At 34.3% G+C, this 13,304-nt stretch overlaps 2 protein-coding genes across 2 annotated transcripts in view; one reads left to right on the top strand and one right to left on the bottom strand.

The window, feature by feature from the left end:
* The window catches only part of LOC118185481 (uncharacterized), a 32,682-nt gene extending 19,811 nt beyond the window's left edge, over positions 1-12,871 (top strand). The window contains exon 4 of the mRNA XM_035355341.2: positions 12,548-12,871. Coding sequence (XP_035211232.2) covers positions 12,548-12,827 — 280 coding nt within the window. The 3' untranslated portion in view covers positions 12,828-12,871. The remainder of the gene's footprint in view (positions 1-12,547) is intronic.
* LOC146996972 (uncharacterized) lies at positions 4,268-8,148 on the bottom strand. The gene is made up of 3 exons (XM_085819577.1): positions 7,783-8,148; positions 6,988-7,142; positions 4,268-4,736 (listed from the first exon to the last, which is right to left on the bottom strand). The coding sequence occupies exons 2-3, from the start codon at positions 7,020-7,022 to the stop codon at positions 4,268-4,270; spliced, it is 504 nt and encodes a 167-aa protein (XP_085675703.1). The 5' UTR covers positions 7,023-7,142; positions 7,783-8,148.
* Positions 12,872-13,304: the final 433 nt, after the last annotated feature.

Here is a 13,304-nt window from a genome sequence, read left to right as displayed (position 1 = left end):
AGTCAAATTCACCTCAATGATGCAACCAATCATGTCTTAATAGGGTTTCTATAACATTCAATTACTCAGGTTACTATAAATGAAACAACAATTTGGCAATAAATTAAACAACAACTTGGTGATAATCCAAGGGACACCCTAAAATATAGACTAACCCAAATTGTAAAGTAAGTTTAGTATTTTTTCATTCACTTCAAGCAGAAAATTTATCTTAATTTCAATAAATAAGGTTGCCTTGATTTTTCTCATATTTCAAATTATTATTGTCACTGCTAGTGATGGGATATCAATTATAAAAAAATGAGTTAACTACCCTAACTATTTTAGGAAAAATGTATGGAAATATATATTAACAAATATATATGTTAAAAGTTTTTTTTTTTCTCTCACATGCACATTGTATATTAATGAATGTATGATAGATAAATAGTAGTAGTAGCAAAATTAAAATAATCCGTGCAGATCGCAATAACACTAATAATTCTATACGTCTTTATTTTCCCTTTTATTCAGCTCTAACCCATACTGAGTTGTCCGAAGGTTAGTAATTGTGTGCATAAGTAGACTTTGTAATGACTTGCTTGAAGTAATACTGAATATAATTTTAATAAGCATTTTATGGCATTAAAAAGGCCTAGCAGTTCTTTATTAAGGTATGATCAAAACATTCCAAGTACACACTGCCATCATAATAATATGTAAATTTTTATTCTTTATCTTTTGTACAAGCTTCCTCCCCTTTCTAGAATAGTAGCTTAAGTATTCAATGAGTTTTAGTTAACCTTACAGAAATGTTATGATCATTGCATTTCAGTGACCTTTTTTTAATCTCATGAAAAATGCATGTATATAATATTATTGGAATAAAACAAATTTAAAAATTTAAATTAATGAAATACACAGATGTTTAAGCTTTAATTAAAAATATTTTTTTAAATTTATACCTAAATCATATATTTATATTTAAATAATAGGGCAATCAGTTTGATCAGCTGCTTTCCCTGATTGGAAAGAAAATTGAAAAGAAGACGACTCGTTTAAGAAAGCCAATTTCTCCATCAGAAAGGCTGGCACTTTGTTTGAGGTAAGTAAAGACTCATAAATTCAATAACCTCTGTAGTTTCCATTAATTATGTAAAAGAAAATGTGTGTGAGTATATGTACGCACATACACACACATATTTTCCATGTGTATACATATATACAGTGGCATAACTAGGGTGTGGCAAGGGGGGCATCTGTCCCCAGGCGCAGCATCAAAGGGGTGCCAAATTGATGCTATGAAATTTTTTAATGAAATGTTTTCCATTATTGGCACACAGAAAGGGGCGCAAATTCATCAGTTGCCCTCGGGTGCTGGAAACTCTAGCTACGCCTCTGCATATACAGTGCAAAGTCTCTAATCCGCAGGTCCATAATCCGGACCTCAAAGCTACAAATTTTATGCGCATGCGTAAACGTACAATGTGTTTACAATAAGCTAGGCTAAAATTATCTAAGGCATTTCAGTTAATGTTGCAGATTGCGCTGTTCCTTAATCTTCTAATTGGATCCGGCTTATTATTTTTTGAAGACTGTTAGAGCAATTTTATAAAAAGTAAGTTTGAACATTTGATTATGTCAAAAAGAGTTTCAAATTTAGGAGCTGCCAAAGGATCTACAAAGCGAAAGCATGTTTCGATGTCCATCAAACAAAAATTGGAATTGCTGCAAAAAATGGATAAAGTCTCAAAATTATGCGATGAGTATGACATTGGAAAGTCAACTGTATATAAGCAAAAAGAAAAAGGAACTTTTTGAATATTTTGTGAATTCCGACACCCCACTTGCAATGACTAACAGAAAAAGGGTTCGTTATGATAAAAGTGACCATATGACAAAATGATGAATGTTTAATAAAGTAAACAAATAAATATTAAGTTTTTTTTTTTTGTAAATTTTGATACCCTTTAGATCATAATTGCTCTTTATTTCATAAATTACAGTTTCATATTTTTAATTGTATGATTTCTGCATGCCATCTTACCTGATTTAAATTGATGATCTATAATCCGGAATCGCCAATGTTCCAACAAGTTTGGATTATGGACTTTGTAGTGTATACATTATGTTTCTTTACTTTTGTAAGGTAAAATAAATAGATGTATGTAACATGAGGGAGGTATGTATGAAAGGTATGTGTGTCAGATGGATACCGAGTTTGTGCAATTCTTTGACTTGTTATTTTAGCTTTGCGTAGCGGTGATTTTAGATACACAAAGCCAAAGTAACAAGTCAAAGAATTGTGCAAACTCTGTATGCATGTACCGCCAAAAATTACCAATGTTTACCCGTAAATATACTTTTACCCTTCTATTTGCTATAATAATATGCTTATGAAATATCAGGTACATCTTGTGCTAATATACGATAGCTGATATTTGTTTTTGGAAAGTTGTGTTTTCCAGTTATAGTTGCATTTATCTATTACTAAATATAAGCAAAATGAGTTTACTTTTCTATCATATATACTATTGGTCCTTTTTTTAAAAAAACCTGCTTGTTTTGAAAAAAGTTATTTAAAACACATTTTGAGTAAAAAAAGTAAATAAATAAAAGTTCTGAAAATAGACTCGCATAAATATTCAAACAAACAGTTGATGAACTAAAATTACCAAAACAAGCTTATGTTTAACAAATATTTTTAACAAATATATCAGATTTTTCTTTTTTCATGTGTACAATGGCAAACCAGTTCTATTTTTCAGATATTTTATTTCAGAATAAATATGTATTTTTATTTATTTTTTTTATAAGGTTTTTAGCTACTGGTGGAACATATGCAGATCTTTCCTTTAGCTTTAGAATTGGCAAATCGACAGTATGCAGTATTATACATGAGACCTGTGAAGCAATTTGTCAGACTTTAGGCCCATTGTGTTTGCCTGAAATACGTTCACGAAACCATTGGACTGAAGTTTCAGATGGTTTTTCATACAAGTGGAATTTTCCTAACTGTGTTGGTGCAGTTGATGGTTAGTGGCATACCTTTTATTTTGAAATAAAGTATTGACCCTGGCAGTTCATTATTTAATTAAATGCTATTGAATATATAATTACACCTATGACATTACAAATAATGATATTTAGTATTCTAGTTAAACACTATAAATGACAAAATCTAGTGTTATGTTTTAATGGAATTTGATATATGAACAAAATAATCTTTTCTCAGCATTGAAATTTTCTTCTTAATAGAAAATAATTGTGATTGTAATTTATCATATCTTTATTACATATTCACAAAGATTCATGAATGATGAAATCTTATAAAATATGTTTTTATTGATAGTGTTTTTTCCCTTTCATTATAGGTAAACACATTGCTATACAAGCCCCACCAAATGCAGGATCGTCCTATATCAATTATAAAGGATTCCACAGCATTGTCTTAATGGCAGCATCTGATGCTCATTATAGGTTTTTGTATGTGGACATTGGAAATTTTGGGCGAATTAGTGGAGTTTTTGCCAATTCTTCGTTAGGTCAAAAATTACAAAACTCAAAATTTTTACCTGAGCCAGCATTGCTTCCTGAAAGTAACAAGGTTTTGCCATTTGTTTTTATTGCAGATGAAGCATTTCCTTTAAAAACAAATATGTTGCGGCCATTCCCAGGGAAACTCCTTCCTCGGAATAAAAGAATATTCAATTATCGTCTGGCAAGAGCAAGGAGGTGCATCGAAAATGCATTTGGAATTTTGACGGCTCGATGGAGAGTACTTCGAAACACTCTCAACGTTCAGCCAGACAGAGCAGATAGAATTGTGTTTGCTTGCTGCTGCTTACATAATTTTCTGATGAGAAATGAAATGGGTAAGGCTGCAAAGAGCTACTGTCCATTTGGATACGCAGATTCTATGTTTGAAGATGGATCTGTTCAAGAAGGTCTGTGGAGGCAAGACGAGAGCCATTTACCATCAGTTGGTAGACAAGGTGCCAATAATGCTACCGAATGTGCAGCTGCCATTCGAGAAAGATTCATGCATTATTTTAATGAAGAAGGAGCTGTTCCCTGGCAAAATAAATTTATTTAGTTTTTCTGCTTTCTTTATGTTTCTTTTTGTATGTAAATTATGTATTATTTAAGCTAATTTCATATATTTATTGCATACTAGTAATATTCTATAATAATAAAAAAAAAGACATTTTTCTCTTCGCAAGTAATATATTATGTAGCAAATAAAAAAATGAAGTCAATGAGCATGGAAGAGTTGAAGCTACTTTATTTATTTTCCCAACTCATGCAATAAGCTCAGAAAACCCATTTTGGCTTTGTATTTTGCCTCTTTGCTTAATTCTTTAAAATCCGGTAGCATACTCAGTAAGAAATTTCTGTCGGGATCATCATCATCTTTTTCCGTCAATACAGAGGTAGTACTTCTCATGAAATCCAGAATTTCATCTGTTGCATCTTTTTTCCTCTTTTTAGTGCAGACATTGGATTCTGAATCGCCATTCTTTAATGCAGATGTTTTGGAGCCTGTCATAGCAGCTTCTCTGCTAAAATCGACCCTTTCTGTCATTGCCTCTGTCCTGTCTGTCATTATTGATAAACTTTCTAAATCGGTTACACCTCTTTCATCATCAGAAGGAAATGTGGCACTCAAGTCGAATTCTGAGTCATGTACAGAACTATTGAGGCTTGGCTCCATATTTTCTTCCATCTCCTCATTCCAAATATCATTAGTGATTGTTCTGCAAAAAAAAAAAAAAAAAAAAAAAAAAAAAAAAAAAAAAAAAATTGTTTCATTTTACAAATTATTTTACTTTTGTAAAAGGGGAAACAATTCTAAAAGCTTTTAATTTGTAGAAGCAAAAACATTTTCATGTCATTGATAGAAAACACAATGTCACTCTTTGATATGGTATTAGCAACAAGTAAAAATAATTTTAAATAATTTCTGGGTATATCTAGCATTCTGTTAAGTGTCCATGATGGTTAAGCTCAGTGGCTATTCATTACGTTTGACCTGTTAATTCAACATTTAGAAAATGCTTCAAAGTCACATAAAAAGTAAACTTCATTGCTACCTATGTTTCATATTCCCCGAAAAGAGAGTTTTTTAATATGAATATTAATGAAATACTCATAGAATTTTTAAGAAAAATTTCCTGTTTGATATGTTAGTTATTCTGTTGCTAAAAATTCTGCAATTAGTTACATTATTAATGCAATAAAAACAATGTCATTATATGCATAAAACAGGGTATCAAATTGTTTTAGTCATACTATGATTATTTTATTATTAATGGGAATAACTATTAATCTTCAGTTGAACATGGAAAAAAATGGATATAAAAATATTAAAGATAAATTATGCATTTAATCATTGAATACAATTTGTAAAACAGAGGACCAAAAAGTGAACTTGATAACCGAGTTAAAAGTATTTTTTAGTGAGGGCTCTTATTTTTCAAAAAAAAATTTAATAAAATTTTAACTTGAATTTATGACCAGGATTTCTTTCTCCTTATATTTAGAAATATTATAAGATTTAGACAAACAGATGAATCTTTGGTTATATATATTATTTACGTGTCATATACATGACATCATGTGTTTGTTAGGCACAGAGGACTTTCTACAGAAAACTGTCTTGTATTCACATAACATGCGTGCTAAACCAGGCATCGGCAACTTATGGCACACAGTACAGTTCTCAGTGGCACTCTACACCACTCTTAAGAAAGTTATCAGACAAAGATAAATCTTCCTGTATTTACTCTATGCACTGTCAGGAAAGTTTAGTTGCCAGAATTTCATCACAGTGCTTAATTTTTCTAATGAACACTTTTGTTAAAGTAATATATAATATAACTCTAAATCTTTATTCTCGCCTTCTGTTCCCTAACTCTGCATGTATTGCTGTGTGAATCAAATTGTTTTAAATATTTCCTACTGTACAGCATCATGAATTATATTAGTAAACTGGTTTGGTGCACTACAGCTACAAGGTTCCTACTCCTGGGCTAAACCATGAAAAATACCCATGTGGCTAGCGTGTGGTGTGAAGTTTTTTTACTGAAATACTTGAAAGGGCTTACATACAAAGAAAAGTATAATCGCCTCCAAATGAACATGTATAGACAGTGGTAATGATAGTGCTTGAGAGATGAAACTTGCTAGTGGTATTTATATATATGTTCTCAGAAATACTGATCACTTTTAGAACTAGTCATCTGAAGTAGATGGTCATTATGACTGGGGAAATTATATTTTGAATATGAAGACCAATGAGTACAATAATGGTTAATATGCTGTAATAATTTATGAAAATTGTATAAACAGAAAAAGTCAGAATGATCACAACATAATAAATAATTAGTTAAAACCATTTTATCTCAAAAACAGCATGAGGTTAGTAAAAGACATTGTATCTAAGTTTGTGTATCATTAATCATTTAAAAATTATATAATAATCCGCTTTTGAACAATGAGTGTACTATTTTATGCTTATACCAATGTGAACATACAGAGTAGATTTATGTTTTGTGAAAATGTATCGTTCCAAAATAAATGGTAGACAAGTAAATTTCTTATCACCTACGAGCAGTAATTAATAGCATGTCTACAACACAACTGCTTTGGGAACAGGTGAAAACAAGTCATTCTTAGTGTAAAGACAATGAAACTCATGCTTTTTACATTTGTATGAAAACCTGAATTTTTATGAATTTAAGCACACTACTGTATACTAGTGATGATCTTATCTGTCCTGCCAGTTTATTTACATTTGAACACAAACTTGAAATAAGGGCTTAATCATTGACATAATACTTTTAATAACACAGTAAACAACCAGTTATAAAAAATGTTATTTTGGCAATCTGATATATAATTCATCGTAAATAAATCCATTTTCAAAAAATTATATGATCTGTCAAGAAGGTTCCTTAAAAAAAAAAACATATACAGTGTTTTAGAAGACATGGAAGTATAGCTTACTTTCTTGAAATCACAACAGGAGCCAGAAAAGACATCTGGGCAGCAAGAGGCCAAGGTTTTTGAACAGAGTTAGCCCCATCTCCACTCTTGGCTGTTCTTTTTTTTTCTCGAATACAATTTTCTTAAATTCTGCCACCTGTACATAATCTCATCAACTGTAATAAATGAATATTAAAAGTTTAAAAGCATTGTCCCAAACTGTTTACAAGGCAAAATTAGGAAATGTTTTAAGTGAGATATTGCATTAACTGGAAGACAATTAGGTAAAGTTTTTAGAACTTAGTTCAAAGCAGTAAAAGTTAAAATATTAAGATAATTATCATTACTTGAGAAAAATGGGAATGCTAAATATAATAACCATTATTCTTTTCTGGGTTGACTAATTAAGTATAGCAAGGGGTTATTCTTTCCTTTTGTTCAAAATTGGTCATTAAGTATACAGGTTCCAAATCATCAAAAATTATTTAGAAAAATAAAAACATGTTTTATTGTTATTAATAGTATTTTTATTCCAATTGATTAGAGAGTGCGCGAATTTATAAAGTTTGTGCGATTTATTTTATTATATGAGGCAATAAACAGTACCTTTCTTTTTATGAAGAGAAAAAGTTAAGAAGGAAGACAAAAATTACATTAACGCTTTTGTTCATGTTTTGCTTTCACTACTTTTAATTTCATTGCTAACTTTATAATACAAATAGATATATTATCTGAGATCATTGATATCAGTAATTCAGTTAATACTCCGGATTCAAAATCTAAACACAAAAATGTAGAAAAAAGAAAATTACTTACCATTCCGATGGAGACGATCCGCAATCATCATCCACGCGCATTCTTTTTTTATTTTATTTTTATATTCCTTAAGTCTGTTATCCCATATAACGGGATGTCGCTGGATTTCAGCAATTAGACTGCAATCGTCGCTCATATCTTCAGCCATGTTGTTTATTGAACTTAGCGCGCAAGCTGCTGATGATGATTTGAAATACTCTCCTGATTGGTCGGTTCCATGTGTCGACTAGCTCCGTTTTGCGTGAAGTTCAGATTTTTCAACTGGGCCCGTAGTGACGAAAAACTGGTTTTTTCTAGCTGACCGGCTGTGTTGTTTGCGTCGGATGTGTTCGTTAGTTCCGATATGTTCCAGTGTGAACGGCGCTTAAGAGCGTCAACCCGTCCATTCCCCTCCGCGAAGTTGACGTTCTCAAAGAAAGATCAAGTATCAAGGAAACACCTGCTTTTATTTGTCTGCTTTTATTTATCAAGTACACCTGCTTTTATTTATCAAGGAAACACCTGCTGTCTTTAGCAAAAATTTTGTCTAAGATGGCTGCCCCTATCTAATTTATTCTGGCCCTTATTTTGGCGCAAAATTAGACCTTCTGAATTTTTTTTTTTTTTTTTCTATATTTGTTTTCAGTGTGAAGGCACTTATTCTTAAAAGCTTTTTTCGGCTTAACAAAATTTTTTACCGTATTAGAAAATTCCCTCTTTTGATGATGACAATTTACTCTTCAGATGATGTGGAGGTAAAGGCGTTTATGCCTAAGAACTCCGTTACACGAACTTCCTTGATCCTTGATCCTTGAGCCACCGCTAGCTCAATAAATAAAGGTGATTTAAATAATAAAATGTTAATTCACATGTCAAAGATCTCTTTGTACACAACATTTCTTGTGTAGATCTTTTCATCATTTTTTAGCTCGCCTTGCAGAGCACCATCCATTATTTTTAAATTTACGTCCGTTCTTTCACGAACTTTTGAACAGGCAACGTAAAGTTGACCGTGTCCAAATGCAGGTTCAGGTAAAAAAAATGCCAACACGCTTAGCGTTTGGCCCTGAGATTTGTTGATGGATGGTCATAGTAAAGGCAAGTTTTACAGGAAATTGTCTACGTCTCAATTGAAACGGCAACCCTGTGCCGTGGCAACTTCACCCCATTGGCTAGTACAGTTACGCAAGCAACCAATAAACTATCGGCGACAAACAGCCACTTAATTCGCATATATATATGGGGGGGAAGTACCATCATCTCCTCCGAAATGGCTGGCTGCCGAGCTTAGCGAAGCACACAGTTGGATTCCGCAGGTCCGTGGCACGCTATTTTGACCATTCGCGTCTTCGTGGGACTTTAATTAGCCGAAATATTAATTAAAAACTATATTTCCCCTACGTTTTCCCTACATTGTCCACTTTCTTTCTTGGGTTTTCCCTGTTAGAGAGATTTGGCTACATGCCAAATTCTTTTTTCTCGAGTATTTACGGAACGGCGCCGAGTTGAAATTCGAGGCGCGTATTCTCGGATTCCAAAAAATTCTCCGAATCCATCGGTACCGTTCTCATCTTTGTATGAGTTTAATCGGCCGAGATATTAATTAAAAACTGCGGAAACGTTAATTTCCGCGCTCATTTTTCCGAGTGACAACAATAAACTATCGGCGAGAAACACTTAAGCCGCTTATAAAGATGTTCCTCGCATTGTGAAATAACGACGGAACCTAGGTCAATCAAATTTTTAATAACGTATTCCTCCACCCGAGCATATGCCCGTAGAAACCCGAATTTTAAGTTTCGAACTTTATACTGTAAAGTCATTGGGTTATTTTGAAGCAGGAGACGTGAAAAATATGCAACACCCTCGCCGGGATTCGAACCCTGGACCTCTCGAATACGCGTCGAGTATGCTTTCAGTTACACTACGAAGGCATGCGAAATGGAATGACCTTATAATATTTCATATTTTGTAAAATTTTAATGAACTTTTAATTAACAAATTCAACGATTTGAAAGTAAGCAGTGGCGTCACCGGAGATAAAACACTTTTATTTCCGGCAACCGGCAAGCGTGAGGGTGTATCAGAAATTCTAATGATATGCTGTTTTTAAATATTTAGTGATTTAGCTGTTCAATTGAATTTTATGCGCTATAAGTGCGAAGAACATGATATTTAATAAATGAATAGTTAGTTAATAATAAAAAAGGACAAAAAAAAAAAAAAGAGCGCTTTGCAAGACATTTTTCTAAGAAAACTGAACATTTATATGATGAACTGAGAAAACACTAAATAAAATAGAAAAATAAATGCCTGCACTTTAACAAAGTTTGCGTCAGGAATTCTAAATATATGCTGCTTTTAAAATCTGTGTAATTTTGCTCTTGAATTGTATATGGGGGAAGTGCCAAGAAAATAATGCTTAATAATAAAGCTAAAAGAGAAAAAGAAATGGGTTAGCAAGAGTGAGTTTAACAGCAGATTGGTAGACTGTGAGCTCAGCGAGAGAGTAAAAAAAACCTTAACAAACCATTTTGGGCAACCTTGAAAATCTGAATCCTTTTTCTTTTAATAATTAGATTGTCCTAGCTGTTTCATATTTTGTTTTGTGTTTGCCAGAAGTGTTGAATTAATTCGGTATTTATCTTTAACCCGCTGAAACACCTTGAAAGATCGACTGTGATAATAACACTAATTTCTTATCGCGTAACTTGTTGCGTATTATTATATTCCTTATCGCGTAACTTTCTTATCGCATAAAGAGGAACGTTTTTGGTCGTCAGAGACAGAGAACAAACAGGAAACGCAGTGTCATACTTCTCAAGCTCAATGAAGTGCATTATAAAAAGTCTATTGTTCAAATTCACAGAATTATTTTCTACATTCGTAATCATAATATTTTGTAATGACTGATTATCCGCCTAGACGGTAGTGGTCAGGGTAACCGACTACGATACCAAAGGGCCTGGGTCAGTACCACCTACATAGGTCATACTACACCTATGTAGGTGGTATAGACCGTGTTCGAATCCGGAAGCAGACATGGTTGTAACTATCCGTCCCCTTCACTTAAAATTCGCAAGCGCGCTTTACTCAAAATTCATTGATAAATAATTATTTTATAAAAAAAGTATGCGACATCCACATGCAAATTATAAAGTGCAAAGTTGGAAAGTTCGTGTTTGTTGTTGTTTGACTAATGCTCACTTGTCTGATCTATAGTCAGCCCAAGTCCATGAAATGCCTCATGGGAAGGAGCGATAGATTACACTTGCGGTTAGCAACCGCACCATTCAGGTGACAGTGCGATTTAGCTCAGTTCCACCCCTAGTTTTGATGGAGAGCACGCGGGGAGAGGGGTCCGAGGATCCTCCATCCGTCTTCCCCTACCATCAACCTCTCGAGAGGACTTTCGGATCGCCACATATTTAGAGTGCCCCCACGCTGTATGGACGCTATACATTTACAAACATCTATGCCTTCTTCGAAATTCGAACTCGGGCTTTTCAGCATGGCAGTCAGCGACGCTAACACTATACCAGCTGAGCGGCTGTATAGTTTGTGTTTCGTGTATTTTCGCTCCGAGGAAACGAGTTTGCCTTCTGTGAAAGGCTGATTGAATCTGCGTGTGAAATATCAGTCGTCATTTATGTTGCACCCTTAGCTGTGATTTTTGTGATGAAAATGCGGTATGAATTTTTTTTGGCTTGTTTCCAGGCTTGTGTTCCATCGACAAATCCTCAATCATTAAGGGAGGGAAGAATTTTCGCATGCAAACTTCCGCTGTAGCTGTATAGGGGGGAAATCTTACCCCCAGTCGCAACCCCATTCCTGCACGTGCTACATTTACAAGGGCTTCGAATTTCTAAATGTTTTGCGCTACGAAATTTCGGCAGGAAATCACAACTAATACTCGTATATACGTCCGAAGTGTTGACTTCTTGACATATACAAAGTGTTGACTTCTTAAGTGAAAAACCTTTGAATGCAGAAATTGAGAGTTGTGGAAGTCTTGTCTACTTACAGTAACTTTATAAGGTATTTTCTTCCTTCTTCGTAGTGTAATTGGAAGAATATTCGACGCGTATTCGAGAGGTCCAAGGAGGTTCGGGTTCCGGCCAAGGCATTGCACATTTTAGTGGCATCCGAACTAAAAGGGTCGTGAACGATAATTCGTCAACATCAGCATTTGCCGACTGTGTCTCCTAATTCCATGGTCGCCTATTAAAAGGAAGGGTATTTAAGGTATTTTCTCCTTCCGTCTGGTGTAATTCGAAGGCATATTTTACGCGTGTTCGAGAGGTCAAGGATTCGAGATCCCTCGACGGCACTGCACATCACATTCCTCACGTCTCCTGCTTCCCCCCCCAAAAAAAAACACTAATGTCTACAACTTTTATTATGCTGTTAGATATAAATTAGATTGCAGCGCCCATAGAGGTAAATTTTGTAATCAAGCTATGTTATCATGTAAATTATGGTTTGGTTTGGTTTATTTAGTTATGGCAAAGCACACTACGGCTATCTGCCTAAGGGAAGGGATGCCTTCGTGGAGGACTTTCTGAGGGAACTGGCTCGTATACACGTTACACATGGGAAAAACCAAAAAACCGCCCATGCAGCCAGCCCGTTTGGCGGGATTCGAACCTCGGACCGAACTACCAGTGTTCAGCGGCTTTACCGCTCGGCCGCTGGTGAGCGCCATGTAAGTTATGAGACACAACGAAGTTTTATTGTTTTGTGTATATGTATTTGTAATTTATTATTATTGTATTTATTTCATTAGGACGAAAGACCCGAAATCGAAAGGTGCCGCGAAAGGAGCACCTCAACCTGTAGGACCTCAACTTGTAGGCAAATCGATGCCCATTGGTGCCCAACTGCAACTGGTGCGAGCTGAAAACGCCTTCTTGAAGAATTTTGTGCGCAGAGCCCTTCAGAGTAAAGAGCAAGATATCCAGTTGTACAAGCACACAATGAGCTGTGTCCGCGAACTGTATGTAGCAGCTCTCCATAGGATTCAATCAGCTACACAAACGCTTGGTGCAGGGACATCATCTGCGTGAATTGGCTTGTAACGATTTTCAAAGGAAATAAAAAAAAATTTCTGTTCTTTCCAACATTAGTCCTGGAAGTTCTTCAAAATCTTGTTATCCTTCGTATACAAATCTTTCTTTCTTGTTACCTCATTACGTAATATTTTCCCTTTGAAAATATATTAAGGAATTTTTCTGAGATCTGTTTCTGGTTTCCCGATAGTCAAGTTTTATATGTGTGTAAAGGGTTAACTTTTTTAAAAATGTTACAAAAAAAAAAGGATGTGAACTTTTATTACATAAGTATCATATTGAAAAGCTATAATAGCTTAATAGCTATAATAATGTAATAAGCTGTAATTATGCTAACTGTTATGTCTTGTAGAGACATTAGGTATTTTCTGAAAGCAGGAGTGATGAAAAATGAGCAATGCCTTCGGCGAGAATCGAACCACGGACCTCTGGAATACGTGCCCAGCGTGCAGATCACCACACCATGAAGGCACT

The sequence above is a fragment of the Stegodyphus dumicola genome, chromosome 6, assembly GCF_044657685.1.
Source record: "Stegodyphus dumicola isolate Sdum_Otavi_A_Nest chromosome 6, ASM4465768v1".
Taxonomy (NCBI): domain Eukaryota; kingdom Metazoa; phylum Arthropoda; class Arachnida; order Araneae; family Eresidae; genus Stegodyphus; species Stegodyphus dumicola.
Note: the sequence above shows the minus strand (reverse complement) of the source record. Positions and strands in the feature narration are given on the sequence as shown.